This window comes from Anser brachyrhynchus (genome assembly GCF_964034855.1).
Source record: "Anser brachyrhynchus genome assembly, chromosome: 4".
In the NCBI taxonomy this organism is placed as follows: Eukaryota; Metazoa; Chordata; class Aves; order Anseriformes; family Anatidae; genus Anser; species Anser brachyrhynchus.
Genome location: NC_137698.1, coordinates 33382678 through 33402365, shown reverse-complemented (window position 1 = coordinate 33402365; position 19688 = coordinate 33382678). Strand labels below are relative to the sequence as shown.

Below are 19688 nucleotides of genomic sequence, written 5' to 3'. Positions count from 1 at the left end.
AACACAATGAGGATTAAAAAGAGTTTCAGCAAACTGGCTGAAGAGCTCAGCTTTGGCATGCAGTAGGAAGAACTATGACTATTTCTTCGTTTGAATTGTTACAGTAAAAATAGTCCCCTTTTAAAATCCCGTTGCATAAGAAAAAATTGTATAAAATTTACAGAATAAGCGTGAATTTCTAAGTAATTGCCTTAAGTTTGTAGTCAGATAATTAAATCTGATGCTTTATAACAACTACAGGAACCAAAGAGGGATGTTTTTTGCTATACACCCATGGAAACTAGATTTAATGTAGGAGGTTGTGCTCCTCAAAGCAGAAGGTACCAGTCATGGGCAGTGTCAAGACACTTAACTTGATGAAAAAAATGCTTAATAACATATTTTCCTGCCTTTTTTTTTTCTTTTTAGTTAGTTAGAAGCCAGATGCCTAATCAAGGCTTTATCTTCATTGACATCAAAGCCTGCCTTCAAACTGCCCTTCACCTGAGCAAAATAGCAGCCACCTGCACTGGCAGTATTTATATATCAGCCTTTGGAAGTAGCTCAATTTAGCCTTGGGAGTGTGTCTGGTCTTACCTGAAGCAAAGGTGCCTGGTGATTTACTTTAGTGTTGGCTTCTTAAACTGCAGACTTAAGTAGTAGCATCGCAACTTTGTGTTTTTGGCTCCTTGTGCTTGGTGACTTGGGATAAGCACAGAGAGAAAATGGAGGCTGATCACTTGAGGGCTTCTACAGAGGAAACCAGCAATGGCGTGCTGGTGCCGGTGCCTGTGGCTGTAAGGTAACACAGTCTTGGGCTGATCAGAGCCAAAGCAATGGCTTTACATGAAGCTGTAAACACTTGTATCAGATATAAAAGTTGTGTATGTTGATCTTCTGTGGTGCTAGGCAAGTGACATCCTATGGAGACAGCTCTTGATAAGTGCTATGTTGGGTAGTAGTCATTTCATGTCAATGTTGACAAAGGTGACAAGGAGGCCTGAGTTGTAGAGGAGGCCTGAGTCATAGAGCAGGCCCAGTGGCTTGAGCTTTGACACATCCAGGCTGTTTTGCTCCCCTATAATGAAACTTTCTGTCATGTGACTGATGAAAGTGAAAAGCAACATACTGCTTTATTAGTCTCTTCTAAATCTCTATCTAAATTTGTTTTAGCAGCTTTGTCCACTCCCATTTTGGTGCTTAACTGGAATAACCTCAGAAGCAGTTGATCATTAAAAGACAGCTATGGCCACCCATGGCAAGGCTGTGGTGGGTCTTTGCCGACTTCTCTGGAGAGAAAATTTGACTATTACTAAGACAATCTGGAATAGCCCAACAGAAATACAGTGAAATACAAAGCAGCTTTGTTTCTTCAGGTACCATGAATTTCAAAGCACTTTCATAACTTGGAAAGGCTAACGTTTTGCCTATATTTCAACTTGATGATGAGGATAGTGTATCTACATACCACATGTCTCTGTACATCTGCTTTCATGGACTGAGTAATCTTGAAGTCATCAACTAGAAAACTAGCACTTACTGACAAGAATGGATTAGCAGGACTATGGGTAAAAAGAAGAACAGTAGGCACTAAAAACTACTATAAACCTTTATTAGAAAAAGTTGTTTTAAATCTGATGCTCTTAAATACATCTAAGTGATATTATGACTTTGAAATATTTACATTATAAAATCATTTGAAACAGCTCTTTGACAAAACAATTGCACATACAGCAATTTCATACACAAAAAGTAAACTGTCATAGTAAACAGTGTTTCATAGCCTTCCATTGGATTTGGCACTGAAAATATTATTTTGATTTCATAAATCAGTAGATATCTGGGGATGCATGACTTATGACTTCCTAGAAACCAAAAGCAACATTCTTTTTGTGGGTTTAATGGAAGGTTATGTGTTTGAGTGCAGGACTGTTGTGATATTAACTGCTGGTGATGCCAGTACTCTGTATTTGTAATGTTATGGAGGTGTTATTTCTACTTTGTTGAAAACCTTCTTTAAGATATTGATTTCATCACATCTAGGAGGATGCTAGTTCTCAATTACCCTCCTTTTTATCCATATGGTTCTCAAACAAGTCTTCTTTTGGGTCTGTAGCTTACTGCTTTCTGTAGGACAAGAATTGCTTACTCTAAATTAGATATCTAATTGTCCTGAGGAATGTTGGTAACAACTGCTCAAGTACTTGAAGAAAATAAGGGAAGAGGTAACAGTTATTTAGGAATCATCACATTTGCTGAATGTTGTAGAGTAGCATGTAGTGCAAGTAACTTCCTATTTGCGTGTTTTTCCTTGGTTTCTACAGAGGAATAATAACTTGAGTCATCACTTCGTGGCAAAATGATGGTGGGATGGATCTGTTTAGACCAGGCAGATGATTAGGATGTTACAGCAGAGGCATAACCTATATAGTCCATGGCAATATTAAAATAATCTGCTACCATACTATCTGCTGCCTGGTTGTCCTGCTCTTTGTTTTGTAGGCTAGAGGACCTGACTGTGTAAATCATTTAGGGAAAAATTAACGTGAACAAAGAGGAGGTGTAATGTTAGTACATCTAAACTAGAATATTTTAACCCTTTGGCTGTAGTAGTGCAGGAGCAAAATTTTCTAAATCCAGTGTAATTTAGTCCACCTACATTATTAATATAGAGATCACCAGTGTATGTGGAAGAAAATGAGCAGGAACAGTTGAAAAGTATAAAACAGACTGAAGTGCAATGGGCAGGCTAGTATCCAGGAGAGGGTAATATTGGATGGGAGTGAGGAAGAAAGGAATCAAGGCTGTGACCATGCTGAAGCTTCATCCATAACTGCTGGGGTCTGTGGAGATGCTTGGCTGTAACCTGAATGGATGCTGAGTGATGGCCTTGGAAAATGCCTAAGTCCACATAGAAATGAAAGAAAGATACTAGAGGGGTGAAATGGGCAGCCTGGAGAGGCAGTGGGGTTATCACGTCAGCCTCCAGAGGAGTCTGTTGTTAAGACTAGGAGATCAGAGGGAAAGGAAAAAAAAAGCCATAAAAGTCTATGTTAAGGGAAAATAGAAAAACTAAAAATCATTTTTGCAGAGTACTGAGGGGACCTATTAGAAGTATCCATAACTATCTTGCAATACAAATCATTCAGCACCTGGTCTCTTTTGCACAGGGAGGGCAAGATTTAATCAAGTCCTAACTTTTCAATAGTAACTTGGCAACTTTTAGGTTAGATCTGCTGCCTTTAAAAATGGCAGATAACTTGCATCCAGAATTGGCCAGGGAAGTGTCCAAGCCCTTATTTTGTATTTTGAAATGGTTAGAAAGTTCTGGAAGAAGGAAAGACATGTCCTGGTGTAAGCTTTTTAGAAAGGGTAAGTGGCGTAATCTCGTTCTTTATAGAGCTGTCACCTCAAGATTAATTCTGGGCAGAAATTATTTTAAAGCTTGAGGTAGAAATTGCTAATGATGAACTTCAGAACAAGGGTTAATGCTTATTAACATAACTTTACAGAAAATGTGTTCCCTCCAGTTTTTACTTAAATCTTTCAGGGAAACCAAGTGTCTAAGAAAATTACTTGAAACTGTGCAGCATTTTGACCAATTGGGGATTAATAGTAATTCAAAACCAACAACAGAATATATGCACAACAGTCTGTTCTCAAGCAGTCTCCATGCACTGTAGTGCATTATTCACTGTCCTAGATCCATGGCTAGGACAGGGTGAAGGATCATCATGCTGTGGTTCTGGTATGCCACAGAATGCCATTTTGAGGGGTTGGGTAAGTTTTGAAGTCAACTAAAAAAAACACCACAGGAAGAGGCACAGACCCCGTTTCTTTGTCCGAGCTGGGCTTCAGCTGGCTTTTTGGAGAAGGCAGCACTTGCTGGATGTGGGGTGGTGTGGGCTGGAGTAGGGCAAGAGGCACCATGGGATGCTGCTGTTGCAAACCACTGCATGCCAGCCACACAACCAGTAATGAGTAATGGTCTCAAAGCACATTGTTTTCTCACGAACAGTTACAGAAAACATTCTTTTGAACATCTTCTGAATATTGCTTTGCAAACTGTAGGAAGCCTTAGCGTAGCAACTTAGTTCCGTTGGGAAGAAACTGCTAACAAAGCTGCTCCTGGAAAATATCCACTTCTATTTTTTTTTACTTGTCTTAATTTGTCTTCCCCTTTTTCCCCTGTGGTTGTATTATTGTAAATCAGTGTTCTAGAGAGTGATTTTACTGTCAGGAACTTGTGAAAATGTTTGAAAAAAATGTTTTACATTTATCTCTTACAACATTTTTTCAAAGTTAAAAATCATCCAAGCAAGGAAAATTAATTTAGCATCACCCGTATTAAATCCAGTATTTGCAATAAATTGTCTTTGAACAATGAGGAAATATTTACTCTTTGAGGAAATTACTAGTCAATTCATATTCAGTGATGAATACATTCAGGAAAATGGTTAGCTGTAAACACTTTTTTCTGTTTGACACATTCTCAGTTATTCACAAAGTTGACCCCTCCTCTGTATTTGTCAGATGTTAGTGAGCATTAATTGTCATCCTAGGGCTCTGGGGGTACTGTTCACTTGCTCTCTTTAACCAAGCTAGGCATGAACATATATTAGTGAAATATTTGCAAATAAAAGAAAACTGAGCATAATGAAGAGCTATTGACCAGGAAGTTTTACATTCAAATAGAATATGAGGACAGGTAGGATGTGATATGGAAGGATCTACGGTGTCGTAAGATGCAAGCTTTCAATACAGTGGAGGGGAAGCTTTGCACACACAAGTATCCAGTTTCGTGTGTTGCACATTTAAACCATATCAGTAAGACTCGCCACCTAAAATCAATGGGAGTAATACAATATTTGTGCTCTCAACTTGAGGTATCTCAGGAGTCTGACTTTCCAGTGTCACTAAAGGAGAGCAGGCATGTTGAGAAGCCAATGTCTTTCAGATATTCCAAGCTCGGTCTTCAAAACCTGAAGCTGTAATCTTCTTGCAGCTGAAGTCCTTGACCAAGTGGTTAGGAATAATGCATGCTTATCTACCAGACATGTTTGGTACGAGCACTGAATTGTTCAATCTCCCAGCCCATTTTGATGAGGAGAAACATCTTCAAGCTGAGCGTGCCTGAAGCAGGTTGATGTTGGTGAGCAGTGCTGCGCAGGAAGAAGTGCTGGGTGGTGAGATCTAGCACAGTGCTGAGCTGTGGAGTGGGTTAACTCAAAGGCAGTATTGAAATAATATTTTTGATTTCTATGGCATCTTTAATTTGAAAAAGAAAATGCTTGCTAGGGGGATTGTACCCTTGCTGGGCTGCAGGCTGCCTCCTGGCAAATCCTTTGGGACAGCTTCAGCTGCTGCCTGTCCTCACAGCTGTCTGCTAGTCCTAGTCTTTTACTGCCCTAAGCAGAAGTCCTGTGCAAATCAGTGCACCATTACCAAAAAACAAATTGAAAAGTAAACATGACATCGAAATGAGCTCAACAGTCTGATTTGAACACACTAAACCAGTGCAATCCAGAATTATGGGTGCTGTTTAAATCAAAAAGAATGAACAAACAGCCCACCAAATTTAGCGCATACATGCTCTTAGGTGCTGCACTATGCAGAAAAGGAGAGCTACGCAGAAACATGGACAGCTCTTTTTTGGGGTGGGGAAAATGTTTCTCTTGACTGGTGATGAATGTCACTACAGAAGGAATTTAAGTCAACCTCCTAGTCCTACTATAGCGCTTTTCTCTTTATTTTTTTCCTCTTTATGCTTCTTTTCTGAAGATTGTAAGTAGCAGGGCACAACAAAAGCATTTGCTCCTCCAGCCTTTTGAGATGAATCATGTTTAAATCCAGTTCATCCGGGATCTGGGGTCTGTCAGCTCGTGTGCTGCTTCCCTTTAAGCAGTTCTCTGCTGCTGTGACTTCATGATTCACCATCACTGGGTGTACATGGAAGAGAAAAAAACACTGGTGTCACGCTGCTTGTTCGCTTGTGTCTCAGCAGAAAAAATACGCAATAGTGTCTGTTCAGCCCACGAGAAGGTGTTAACAGAAAACGCATGTCGGCCGTGCAGCACACCAGATGAGCCCATCTGTGGTGCTACAGCCTGTGAGCAAGGGATGATCCCACTTTTCTGTTGGCTGGAGGCTATCCAGCACGAGCGTTCTCCTGCTCCCAGACAAGGACTGAGGAATAAAATCCCCTCTTCACACACTTGAGGATAACGTTTTACGTGGTTTTCTTATATATATTAAACCTAGACTCGTAATATATTAATTTTCTTTTTGCCCCTCTGATTTCTGCCTAGATAGCTTGCTCCTTAGCACTTTCTTAATGTTTAGTTCACACAGACATGAAAAATGCAACTTCTGTTATCAGCTGGATAGATTTCCATCAGCACTAACAGCAGGGTTGAAAACCACTGCTGAAGTTTAAAGGGACACAATCTTAATATTTTTCACGGCTTTTTATTATTTTCCTAAGCTGAGGTGCAGGCTGGGCAGAGAGGATTTCTTTCCATAATAACAATTTGTTCCCCACGCAGACCATCACTCTATAGGGAAGAGCCACCCTTTTTCCAGACAGAAAAAGCAGGAGGGCACCCAGTGGGTGCGGTGAGGCAGGGGGTGCTTTGCTCCGTCCGTCTCAGCACCCTACAGAGGCAGGTGTTGTGCCTCTCTTTGCTGGGGGAGAAAAAGTTCCCCAGAGAAGAGATTTGTTCTCTGCCCTCCCCTTCACCTCACCTGCTGCCCTGCTCCTGCGTGCACAGGAATCCTGGTTGGGATTTCAGCACTAGGTTTCACATGCAAGACATTGATATATATTTATAAAAGATTATATACACGCAAAACATATCTGTATACATGGATGTGTTTTACTTAGTGAGCTTATGTTCAGGGTAGATGAGCACCATCTCCGAGGGAGCTAGGGCTGTCATGCCTTGCCCCTGGTGCAACACTCCACAGCCTTGATGCCTGTAAGAGTTTTAGCCAGAATAATAGCTTTCTTTTCTTTTGCTTCATGCTTTTTCACTTTTCTTTCTCAAAATTGGTGCAGAAACATCTGTTTATCTGCATGTATTTCTCTTCGATACTCAGCAAAGAGTTTGGTTGGGGAAAAAGTCCTCTTTGGTCTGACAAGGTTTGATCACAGAAATGAACAGGCACCAATTTGTTCATTTGTTTGTTTGCCAGAAAATGGCACCATTTCAAATATATTTTCACTTTGAAATGAAGCACATTCCAACATTTTGTGTAAAGTGAACTTTGAAAAAGTAGTTTTAAGATAAAGCATTAAGTTATCAATATTTCAGCACCATATTGTTCTTTTCTTAAAACCTTTTTAAAATTTTATATTAAAAAGTCACTTACTCTGCGAAGTAGTTTTGGAAAAACTTTCCTTCTGAAAATGCCATTATTGCAACAGTTTGCCTCGGATGTTTTCAAAATGCTATCTTAAAATGCTATCTTATCTAAGCCAGTTCATAGCTGAAAGCATTTAAGTCTTAATTGAACCCCCCAGCAACTTGCATGAAGAAGGAAAATAACACTCAGCCAATTGTGTTCAGTGAGGCACTGAGATGTTTCCCATACCGAACTCTCAGAAATAAAATCTTAACTCTTTTTTTAACATAATTTGAGAACAAGTTTGCCTAAACTAAGCGGTCTTCCAGTAATAACCTTGCCTTTTGTATTCAGATAATGTCCTTTGTCGGAGCAGTTCTGAATGTTGGCAAGAGAAATCTCATCTTCCTACATGGGCTTGTTTGCCTTCCTACCCTTCAGAGGCATCACAGCTGGTCCTAGTACACCAGATATAAGAAAATAAGCTTTACTGACATGCGTACCTTCACTCTGACTGAAACACCCTTATCAAACAGGGCTGCCATTTGGAATCACGGCTTACGCCTGGCTGCAGTGCTTCAAAGTGGCGATATCTCCATCTTACAGGTGGGGCACCCGTGGGAGCATGTAGCCCAAAGGCACCCGTAGCCGGTCAGGAGCCAAGTCCCCGCCACTCGATGGGGTGAATGGCAGTACAGCACAGAAGCACTTTAACCAGGACCGTATTTAAAACGCCTGCTAAAGTTGGTAGGCTATGGTGTTTTTTCTCCAAATGACTGTTTATGTTCTGGAAAGGAACTTGGCTGAGGATGTCATTGTGCCCCAAAAGCCTCTTACACCCCAGCTGTTTGGAAGCTGGCAAGCTGTTGGGATGGCTGCTCTGCATCCCTCCTGGCCCCTGAGCTGGCTGCAGGACAGCGCTGGGAAAATCTTTCGGGAAGCTGCTCTGGGAGCTGGTGTAAACACTTCAGGAAGCTGTGATTAAAGTCTGACCGGTGAGGAAAACTCAGTCTGTGCAGTGCGGTCATCTGTCTCACACTGGTTTGCCACTGCAGGGTTAGTTAGGGGTGCGATTTACGGGCAGCAACTAGTTTGAAATTTAAGGAGTGTCAAAACGTTTGAGTTGGAATCAGTCCTCATACAAGAAAACTTTAAAACCTAAACAGGCCCCACAATCAGTCTTTTATAATTATGTATATAAAAAATGAGATTATTTTGGAATGACTCACTTTGACCATATTTCTTCAAATAACATAATGAATTAAAAGTACCTCGGGTTGGCCATCGATTCTTTTTCTTCTTCTCTCACAGTAGGCAAACATTCACAATCAGCTGAAACAGGATAAGAAACAAGGTGATAGTTGCTCTTGGCAGTTACTCTGTTTTATTTCAGAATTGCATCAACTTTTTTTTGTGCAGCCACACTAGTACGTAAACCTGCCCTTCTGCATCATTTTATCTATAAAATCTGCATGTTCCAAGCAGTGTAAATATTACGTGTTTTAAGTCCTCCTTCCCTTTGATAGGTGTTGTGGTAACTTCTCTGTTAGATATGTTTCAGTTGTGTGTACACATACACAAGCACACTACCTTTGAGGACTGTTTCCCACGAGCTACCTTGGGAGGACAGTTTGTTAGCCCTCCACAGCTTACAGCTGCACCTATGTTTCATCGTCCAGTAGGGAATTTGGGGGTGGGGTTTAGGAAACATTACTGAAAAAAGCATAATGCAAAATGTTTGCTCTCTTCTGTCCACAGAAATTAAAAATTCAGTGTTTCTCTATATGTTGTACTTAATGCTTTAATTTCATGACTGCCTCTTAGAACTTGTTTTCTGCTGGAGATTATAGACCGAGAAGGTCAAAACCCCGTCATCTGGAGAGTTTTGCTAATGGGAAGAGATGCTCCAAAGGGTTTTATGTCCTAAAAACCAAAACATCTCTAGGAGGTCAGACAGATGGGCTGTTTGGATGGAAGGCGAGGGACCAGGAATTTAAAAACAAGGTTTCAGCATTTCCTAGCCAGTGAGAAGCTGTTAGCACGGCTTGTTACATATCAGTTCGTGATCAGGTCCCAGTTAATTCACCCCTTACAGAAGACCTGCGCTTTGGGAGGAGAACCACCTTGAAAGAGGATGCAGATTAGGGATTTTCAGCTGGGAGAAAATTAGGGAAAAATATAAGATGCTTGAAAAAGAAGTAGCTAAGAGGGAGCTGAAGATGCTTCTGGTGGTAGGCACAGCGGGTACTGATTGCTGGCAGACTCACTGGGGAGGACGTAGTCAGGGAGCAGCAGCAAAGAGCAGCTTGTGCTTCGTGCAGCAGAGATGGCAAGCGAGGGAAAGGAAACAACAAGGGGAGGGGGGCAGTGATAAGATCTTGGCAGTGATTTTACGTAAACAGTGGTCTGAGCTACGAGTAAATACTTGTTTCTTCTGCAACAGCACGAGGTGGACCACAGAACTGTAGAAAGTCTGAAGACTGAAAGGACTGGATTCTTCAAAGAAACTAGTATCTAGCATTAAAATGTGCATTTAAAAATATAAATTCTGTTCAGAGCTATACTTGTTTTTAACAAGTGTCTACTGGAAACTCAAAACATTTATGATATTCCCTCATATGTTAAAAATAAGCTCCCACACAAACTAAAATACTCCTCTGAACAATCCTACCCCTGACATTTGTGCTATTTCTGTAGTAAAGAGGAAAGAACACAACTAAAAATGTTTTAGGAAAATCAGTGACACAAATACAAAATGCCTTACATTGGTTTTCTACGCGTGGGATCTACGTCAGCTAGAAAGAGAGGGATGATGGAGTAGAGGGGTTACCGTGTACCATTTTTGTTCATGCTGTTCATCCACTTATCAAGCTCTTCCATTTCTATCTCCATAACAGAGGGGGTGTCTTCTTCAAAAATAGGACTTGAGAAAAAGACATTACACAAAAGGCTTAAATCAGAAAACATATAAGGCAGTAGTTGTGCATGACTCCCTCATAATTCCAGGCATTTATGGCCGCTCTGGAAAGCTGCCCCAGACTAGCCACTTAAAAAGGAATGGTCATAGCCATCCTAACTCTGCATGTATTTAATATACATGTATTTAAATATCTCCATTTAGTCTTCTCTTTACCAATCATTCCTGTAATCACATGGTAGAAAAATTGTTTTTAGCACCCCCCCCCCAAAAAAAAAAACAATTTAATATCGTTATGTTGATTGGCAAGATGGAGCTCAATAAAAGTTATCACGGGGGGGAGAGCTGCGCAGATCTCAGCAGGTTCTTGCAGCAGCCAGAGGATTACTTCCAGGGCAGCTGCCTCACATAGGGCAACCTTGAAAGATGAGGAGGTTGGACACGAAGCTTATTGTGAACAGCAACAGCCTGCGGTGAGCCCGGGGACCGACCTCTGCTCGTGGCATGGCCATATCTCGTGGTGGCTGGCGGGGCCAGGGGCAGATGCTGCATGGGTCCCCGTGGGGCAGCTCTCGCCCGCCCCATCCCGCTGCCTCTCCTTTGCCTGTTGCCTGAAAGATACACCCCGAAGTTGCACGTTAGCCACCTCTAGAGGGTGTTCACTGCAATGATTAATGGCAAATTTAGCGGTGTTTGGTGCATGAAACCAGACAGCGGAGGGGGCAAAAATCAGCAAGCCTATTAGAGTAAGAGAATATATATTTTTTTAAAAGAGTGATATTCATAAACTTTACCTTTTTACGTTTTCACTTCCCAGCTCATCTGGAAAAGAAAACAAAAGTTGCTGTTCATAGTTATGCTGTTTGTATATACACTGTCTATATTATAGGCAAATCCTTCAATAGGGTCACTTAAAAGAGGTTCTGTTTTCAAAGGGCGTAATCGTCCACTTTTAGACGAAATGCAGCACATCCCGCCCTGCTTGCCTGCCATTTCCAGAGCAGCCCGTTACGTTTAATCCTCGGCACACTAAATGATGCTCACCATGAGCTCAGCCTGGGGGGAGCCAAGTAGATGTCAGTGCCACGGTGGGCAGGAACGCACGGACAGCCAGTTCCCTGGCGGGGCAGACGTAATGAGGAAAGTGGCATCCCGAGAAGGGGCCTCGACTGTTACAAAATCATTTACTGGAAGCAGGGGAGGTTTGCTGCAGCCTGCACAAGGTCAGTCCACCTCTGCCTGGGGCTCTCCTCATGGAGAGGAGAAGGGGAGAGGCTGGCGTGGCAGCTTAAGTGCCAGTTAAGCAAATGAAGCTGAGCTAGCCCGATGCCAAAAGGGGTACAAAGCTAGCTACAACCCCAAGACAAAATGAAGATAGGAAAAAAAAAAGAAAGAAGAAAAAAAAAAGCAAACAAAAAAGCAGTGTAACAGCTATTATTCAGACAAGCAACTTCCCCTCCAGGGTTTCTTGAAGTGACTGAAAAGCCTCGGCCCTCAAAAAGTCTTGTTCTATCGCAGCTCCCAGCAGCCTCACCCTGTAGGCAGTACAGGCAGGAGGAGCACTAAATTTACCTTGCATGGGGACCAAGCACAGGGACAGCATGGCACAGCCACATCCCTTCTCTGTACGGGAACTGCGAGGAGCCAGAGCAGCAGCACCAACTCTTGCTGAGGGACTGCTGCGTGAGTCTCCTTTGCTCCTTTTCTGCTTAGGAGACATGGAGCTAAAACCAGAGATGAGCACCCTAAATGGGGCATCCCAGTCCTTGAAACAGCATTTTGTGAATGATGTCGAGCATGTGCTAAAGATATCCTCCTGATGCATAAGAAGAGAAATTTACCTTGCTTAGACTTTTTCCTTTTATGGACTACTATAAAAGCTATAACCAGCAAAATCAGCAGGGCCAGCAGCACAGCGGGGACAGCGTACACCAAGACAGATGGCTCCTCCGTCTCTAGGCTCTCATTATCGCTCTTGTCATGCAGTTCAGTGCTTGGAACACTTTCCGCTTCAGAGCTGCCTTCAGTAGGCCTTGTAGAGACCAGTACTGGCTGGGTGCTGCCCACGGTTGTAGAGGATGCAGGAGTGACAGCAGGAGAAGGTATCACTGTGGCGGTGGGTAATGCTGGTGATCCGTAGCCAGAACCATCCTCGCCGTTTTCAGAGCCTGCCAAACATAGGAGGACAGCTTAACATTGTGTGGGTTTTACTGGTGTTATTAGAGAGTCAAAGCATGCAGATTTAGTACTCATTTTTCATTTGATGTCTTAAAAAAAGACAATCAGCAAATGCACACGCACACACGTGTGAAGTCTGGGCCGCCAGATGCCAAATTAGATGTGGAGTTTGTCACGAAACCTTACTGTGACAGGACTCTTCAGCTGGCTTGCACGGGGACACATCAGCCCCTGTGGTCTGCCTGCCTGCAGCTGCCGTGTTTGCCGTGCAGGTTGACATCAGCTCTCACGCTCTCCTAAAAGCCTTCTGCTGCCCTGCTGAGCATGCTGTCCCTCTCCATGCTCAGCCTGTGCCTGAGGAGACCCTGCTCCCAGGCTCACCAGCCCCTCCAGCTCACTTGCCTTACCCTTTTGAGCCCTTCTCTGATTCTTTAACTCTGTTTGGCTGCACAGCAAGGAGGAACGGGTCTAAAAGGAAGCACGAAGCCTGCAGGCGCTGCTGACTTTCACTTCTGCATTGGCTGGAGGAGGTAGCAGCACAGGGACGGTACCAGCTGCACACGCAGTTCACAGTGGTAAAGACACAATGCTGCTTCTTTTTCATAAATGTGAAGGTTGCAGGTTTTGAATCTGGATCCGGGTTTTGATTTCATTTAGCGTATATTTTGCAAGGCAATTGTCTAAAATTGGCTGTATTGGTGATACTGAAACAAGACTTTTTGATGCCAATTAAAAATCCGTGTTGACGGCCATGTGATTTGAAGCTTGATGGCAGCACAGCAAATTGCGGCCTGTGCTGTATTCCATGCTATTGCCAAAAATCCTGTGGTAGCCAGGGGCGTGGGAATCAGTCCCTCAATAAATTACACCTACAGGTTTCCAAATGCAAATTAACTGCTTGAAGTTAACTGGTGACTTTTTGTGTCACCTGCCCTTTCAGACAGGATGCCGCCGTGGTGCAGCATTTATGCCGTAACACAGGACAGGACTGCATGGCTTCTGCAGTGACATGATTCTCCCTGCTCTTGTCAGGCGCTGGGCAGCCGCGGTTTCCACTCAAGTTAGCAAGAGCTTCAGGTTTTCAGCACCTCAGCACTGGCATTTCAAATCTCACAGGACTGGATCTGAAAGTACTTAGCATTTTAAATGCTTTAGTAAACACATTAATCTTCATAATGGCCCTGAGAGATGAGCAGTTATCATCTCCATTTTACAAATGAGAAATCAGAAGGACAGGAATCTGTCCTTCCCAGGGACACCGAGCAGGAGAGGAAAACTGGGGTGAGAGCGCTATCTCTTGCTTAACCCACTCTGCAGCACCTCCTCGCCACCCAGGTCTGTCTCAGAAAGGAGATGAGCATCTCACAAGACACGAACCCCGATTTCAAATGAATACAATGCTTCGAGTGTGACAGCAGTGATTTATCTGGATCTTTGTGCCACGCTTATCACACAGGCACCTGATTGTTTCACCCTCTCCTGAAAGCTAGGAAAGAATGTTAATGCTTCATAAATAATTTTAATACTCAATAAATAATGCCTAATACTTTAATAAAATATTTGATACTACAAAGGTCGCCAGCCTCTTCCACTGCAATAAGACAACAAAAATGTTAGCTCTTCAATGGCAAAATGCTTCATGTCAGTAATCTGTGTCACTTTCTTCCCTGCTTAGTATTTCAGTGCCTTTGCAGGCAGTGACCCCTTACGTGTGTGCTCCTCGACCTGCTCGCGTGAGCTGCTGGCTCTCATTAATCCCAGCAAAGAGGATGAGAGGGAAAGCACCTCCCCATTATTATTTTTTGGCCATATATATTTGCACCGCAGTACCACAGGACCATTCCTGTGACCTTGCTTCCTCTTTCTCCTCTAGCCATCCTCCTTGAAACCCATCAGCTGCCTTATTTGATATGTTTGCAATGACAAGCCCAGTGCTAAAAATAGTGCAAAGGGTGTGGGGGAAATAGTTTATTTTCCATTTACTATTAGAGATAAAGTGGATTTTCCAAATGTCTGAAGCATGACGTGACTCTAAAGCAAAAACAAGTGGTCACATCTCATTAAATGCAGTACTAGGCTTTCAGCTACAGCGCACGTTGTGTTTGATTTCCAAGAGAGACATTTCCAATGTCTCTGTTACTTTTTATTTGACTATTTTTGAGCTGTAAAGCAGATTTCAAATCTGTTATCTCTGTGTGAAATAGAACTATCTTTTCTAGTCTCCAGACAAAGAAAGTGTCAAATCACAAGGAGTGACCTTGTTGCCATGTAATTTTGCTCGCTTTACATAATTCCAGGGCCAAAACACCATCTCTTCTTTGGGCAGTATTTCCTCTTACTAAGGCCTTTTCTTTGAGAGATTTGAATGTGTCTTTCAGCAGCCGGGCAGACAATTGCACAAGGTTCTTGCAAAGATATTGCTCCAATTTCCCGTGTTTCACCTGCTGCCTTGGCACATCCTCATGAGGTGAATGAAAGCTGGATGTTGCAAGGTTTAGAGCACGGTCAGAGAGTGCCTGAAAGCTGGAGGGTTTGTGGGATGTTATTCAAGCACTTTCTTCATGCTCGGAGAGACACAGATCTGATCTCTGTGTAGATACCTCCTCGACTTTGCAGAGCACTTCTTACTGTGCTCAGCCTTGTGCTTTTAGCCATGTTCTGACACCCCCACCCAGCGCCTTCTGCACGCCGTCTTGAGGGAAGCTGATGAGGGCACACCACAGCTTTGTCCCAGCCTGCATCACCACTTTTTGCTCATTTAAGAAGAGAAGGGAGAGGGGGGGGGCCCATCCTGACAGGGAGCTGGCCACCGCATTAGCACCAGGCTGGAGCAAGGAGCTAAGGTGTTCCCACCACCAAGAGGATCTGGGCACCAGGGGGCCCAAATGCTTGAGCAAGCATCAGCAGTAGCTCAAAAAAGGTTCCACTACAGTTGGTATGAGGTATTATTCATTATATGAATGACAAACGGGCTATGTCACTCTATGCAGATACCGTGGTATGAGGCATTATTCAGAATTTTCTCCTTAAAAAATACATTTGAGTGACTGATGAGTTTTGGAGGTGCCTCTAAGCCTGCCTTTCAAGGGAGGCAAAGGGAGCTGAACATCCTGAGCGGTTTTGCACGCCAGGATCAGCAGCTGTGCAGCAAATAAACAAACAAGCAGCATTTCTGCTGTTGCTGCCTTTCTTCCCCTGAGGTTTGCGTTGCGGCACTCAGAGGTGGTGATAGGAGCTGCTGGATGCAGTAAGCAGGCAAACAGGTTTCTGGCTTCGGCTGGATGGGAGGCAAAGAAAAATCGCACGCAGTCAGCACGCCAGGTTCTGCTGGCAAGTCCCTGGTCTCCCTTCTGGGCTCGCATTGAACTCAGACTGAGGCTCCGAAGGGAGTTTTTCAGCTTGCACAACAGCTCCTACGTGCAGAGGAAAGCAGGATGGGAAAAGCCAGATCTGAGTCAATGGAACAGACAAGCTTATTAATTTGGGATTTTTTTGTTTCTCCGGACTTTCCTGTAAGTCTCAAAAAGGCACCGAGCAGAAGACTCGGGAGAAGGCGACAAAAGAAGCAAAGCCTACAAGGCCCCGCAGAGCAGGCCGACGTTCCTCCTCCGTGCCCTGCCCCGCACCACGCGCGCTCCTACGGCTCCTCTCTGCCCGCGGGCTCACCTCGGCAGCTGCCTGGCGCACCCGTGCCGCCTCTCGCCCCGCGAGTGGCGCCCATGGCGGAGGTGCCGTGCCCGCCGCGGTCGGCCGGGGCCTGCCCGGGCCGCGTGCTGCAGCAGGCCGCGCGCCAGCGCTGCTTCGAGCCCCGCGGGCTGGCTGCCGGGCCCACGCGCCGCTCTGACGGGCTGAGCGAGCGTCTCGGGGCGGCTAATCTGCAGAGAGGATCCTGTTAAAGAGGGGTGCTTAGAGAGTGCTGTCTAGGTATTACCCGGAGCGGGGAGAGAGGGTTTTAGGTTCACTTCTTGGCAAAGGAAATGGCTTTCTCCTTGCTGCGCGCCCATTCCGCCTAAGTGCTCTTTAAACAGCACATTTGGTCCTGCATTCAGAGCCAGACCGTGGGCCCGCAGCCTCATCCATCACCCCAAGAGCTAAACGTTTTCAAGACCGAATCATGCTTCTAGTTACAGCTGTTTGAACCTCTGCCCTTCCAGCTTCGCATCCGTGGCACCGGTGCAACTCCACCGCGTCCAGAAACTCACGGTGCAAACCTCTCAGCGCTCCCTGCTCTCAGTGGGACCCCAAACTTAGAAGTTCAGCAGCTCTGAAGGCTCGGCTGCAGTCACAGAAGTCTCTCGAGGGACAACAGGCAGGAGTCACTGACTGAAATTTAGCATAAAATCTTGCTGACGTAAAAGGGACATTTCCTGAAATGCCCCCTAAGCACTTGAATAAACGCAGTAGAAGTTAGTGTGTCTGGATGGAAAGGAGGAATAGTAGTAAATAAAAACAAAGAATTGATTCGTTTGACAGAAAGGGTTCCCATCTGCTTTTAGGGGGCTGCACTTTGGAGAGAGAATATATAGCAAATCTTCCTTTCTTCTTGTCTTGCTCTGTGTTACAAGCTATAGGAAGGGCCTTAAATTTACTTCTAGGCTCGGCACGCACCAATGCAGGTGTTGTGCAAACCCTTAAGTCCCTTCCACCCAGAGCCAGTGCTGGGACCTCAGGCACGCTCACAGAGCTGCCGCCCCAGAGTAATTGCAGTGTAGCTGGAACAAAACCGTCTGTTCATCATAATCCAAACGGCGAGGCGAGGATTTTACAAGGCTCCAGTATGGTATGGGAACATGGTTTATAAAGGCTTCCATCTGCCTTTAGATGTGCTGCTAGATCTAATCTTACTCCCATCACCTACTTTTTTCAAAGCTCTTTCTAGACAGCAGAGGTGAGACCGTGGGGATCCTGGAGCTTCTGCCCCCTTCTCCAGCACGCTGCTCTGAGGGAGGCAACAATGTCTGGGACTGCAGGAAAAAAGAAGAAAGCTCCCCTAAAGCTCCTGCCCTGTTGATCTGTAAGCAAAAAGCAGTCAGCACGAAGGATGCACCTGGGAGGCCAGCCACAGCAAAGGTGCTCCTGGCCCACCTGCAGCATATAGGAATCTCGGTAGAAACTTTAACCCCTCCAGTTCAGTTTCCCCAGAAGACCAAGTGAAAAACTGCCCTCAACATCAGCCTCAGTTATGTTCTGGGGCTGCCTGCACACCTTTGTGGGGGGAGAATAGGGATCCGCCCTCTTCTCCATCACCTTTCCCCAGCAGCTCAGGGCTCGCTCAGGGCAGCTGGGGCTGACACCGGCCAGGCTCTTGCCCAGCTGCCTGGCACTTTGTGCAGGAAATGGCAGCCCTCTGAGGGCTGGGGGCTCGGGCAGACCCCAGCACATGGAGGTGATGGAAGTGCAAGCGACCTCGATGCATTGTGCAAGCAATTGCTGGCAGCTCCCCGGCACCTCATCACACCACGTGGCTGGGGTCTTGCCCCTCTGCTTCTCTGGGACCTCTGTTTTGCTCCGTTCGCGACAGGATTTTTCTTCTCCCAGTCACTTTGATCAGGAGGCACGTGCAAAGCTTGGAGCGCATTTTCCTAGCACGTCCGTAGCACAGCAGGGCTGCATTAATGCAGGCAAGACCAAACCATTTTGTAACAACTCGCTTAACTCATTCTTACAGCTAAGCACGATTGCTAACCGCGATAAGCTCTGCAGCGTGCCTGGAGCCTGCAGCCCGGTTTTACAGCCTGGAATAGTGCTGGTTTTCAGGAAAAAAACAACAACAACAGCACAATGCCACCACCTATTTCCCCAGTGCCTTTTAAAGTTTTCATAGAAGCTCAGTGGTAGCGGCGAGCAGCAGTGCCTGTCCCTGCTGTGCGGAGGGCTCTCCCTTCCCTCCCGGCAGCCGCGACGTGCTTCTGTCCGTACCGAGGCACTTGGGCAGGGATTTGCATGACGCCGGGGGGCACGTCAGCCCCTCCAAGGGAGGGTTTTCCCCAACCAGCTGCCTGCATCAGGCAGTCCCGGTGCGACGAACGGCGAGCGGCACAACCCACCCTCTGCAGGGGGCTGCAGCAAGTGCCTCCAGCACTCGGTTGTGAGCAGCTGTCCCACCTCGTGGTCCTTCCCTTCAAAACGCCTAGATCCCTGGTGCCGAAGGCTTGGCAAGGCAGATTTCCAAATATCTGTCTCCAGAAATGTGTTTTCTTTCATTGAGCAGGTTTCGGGTCATCAGCACTGCGGAAATCAGCAGCTGGCTTTTGGGTGGAGGGCAAGCTCGGTCTTGAGCTTTGCTATGACATAGCGTATGGCTGATAGGGTGGGTGTGGGGTTAAGAAGGTACAAGAAACGATTAAAATTAGACCCAAAACACCTGGTGAGCCAGAATAGAGACACCAGTTCCCCACACGCTTCAATGTAAGATCCAATCGCCACGGTGCAGGCTTACATCCGAGGAGAAGAGAAGAGAAAAGGGCAAGCCGCGGCTGGGAAGAAGCGCAGCCACAAGCAGCAGCGAGCGAGTTCCCGCAGGTCCCCTCTCCCCACGGCCAGCTGTGGGTGTCACCCCCAGGCCAGCCCTGCCAGCAGCGTGCCCAGGGCCCCCCATGGCAGTGAGGTTCGCTCGGCCACTCACCGTTGCCCTCCCGGGCGAGGAGCAGGGCGCTCAGCAGCGGGACCCAGCCGGGTGCCTGCATGCTGCCTCGGCCTCCGCGGCTCTCTCTGGGCTTCGGCAGAGCATTTACATTTCCTGTTTCCTGCCCCCGGTGCCTCTGAGTTGTATTTCTCCGGGAGATGGGCTCCGTTTGATTGTTTTTAGGAAGTGATGTAATGCCGTCCGGGCCTGTCAAGCAGGCAGGGATTGCAAAAGAGAGAGGAGGTTGCTCTTCAAGCACTGCTCCAGCACCTGTGGGCTTCCCGCCCTCCTCTCCGCTCCTGGCTGCCGTGCACCACCTAATTGCCAAAAACATTTCCAGTAATAAGCTGAGGAAGAGGAGATGCGTGCTGCCTGTGTAAGCAGCTTCATGGTGTCTCCCCTAGACATCAATCTGTGTCAAAACCCAGATTCTGGGGAATTACTGGAAGCTGGCAATGGCGAATCTTTCTCTTCAGGCTGGGGGAAGCTGCCAAAGTGACTAACTGCTGCTCTGCTTGTGCAGCTAATAATTTTTCTTATCACATTGATATTTCCATAGGTCATCAGGTAGTTTCTTAGCTAGAGTACTGAAGAAATAGGTCAGAAATTCATTTAATGACCAGCTTGTTAATAGATTTAAAATGC

The 19688-nt window shown here is 45.5% G+C and overlaps 1 protein-coding gene across 3 annotated transcripts; it reads right to left on the bottom strand.

Moving 5' to 3' along the window:
• Window positions 1-1576: 1576 nt before the first annotated feature.
• TMEM154 (transmembrane protein 154) lies at window positions 1577-19392 on the bottom strand. 3 transcript variants are annotated; one of them, XR_013950774.1, is made up of 7 exons: window positions 19044-19392; window positions 12082-12408; window positions 11035-11062; window positions 10732-10851; window positions 10088-10246; window positions 8595-8655; window positions 1577-5918 (listed from the first exon to the last, which is right to left on the bottom strand). XR_013950774.1 is itself a non-coding variant. In XM_080590762.1 (7 exons), exons 1-7 carry the CDS (start codon window positions 19375-19377, stop codon window positions 5903-5905), a joined length of 972 nt encoding a protein of 323 aa, XP_080446888.1. In that variant the 5' UTR covers window positions 19378-19392; the 3' UTR covers window positions 1577-5902. The 3 variants fall into 3 exon arrangements, 2 of the variants coding, with proteins under 2 accessions (XP_080446888.1, XP_080446889.1); XM_080590762.1 differs by having other exon boundaries at window positions 10161-10246; XM_080590763.1 differs by lacking the exon at window positions 10732-10851 and having other exon boundaries at window positions 10161-10246.
• Between the last annotated feature and the right edge of the window lie 296 nt (window positions 19393-19688).

What these genes read in the sequence shown, in the direction of transcription:
- TMEM154 (XM_080590762.1), bottom strand. Translation starts at nt 19,377, where the DNA reads ATGTTTTTGGCAATTAGGTGGTGCACGGCAGCCAGGAGCGGAGAGGAG. An exon ending in GGAAGTGAAAACGTAAAAAG is followed by an intron (nt 10,852 to 11,034) that starts GTAAAGTTTATG and finishes TGTATCTTTCAG; the next exon opens with GCAACAGGCAAAGGAGAGGC. An exon ending in TGGCCATGCCACGAGCAGAG is followed by an intron (nt 10,247 to 10,731) that starts GTCGGTCCCCGG and finishes CTTTTTCTCAAG; the next exon opens with TCCTATTTTTGAAGAAGACA.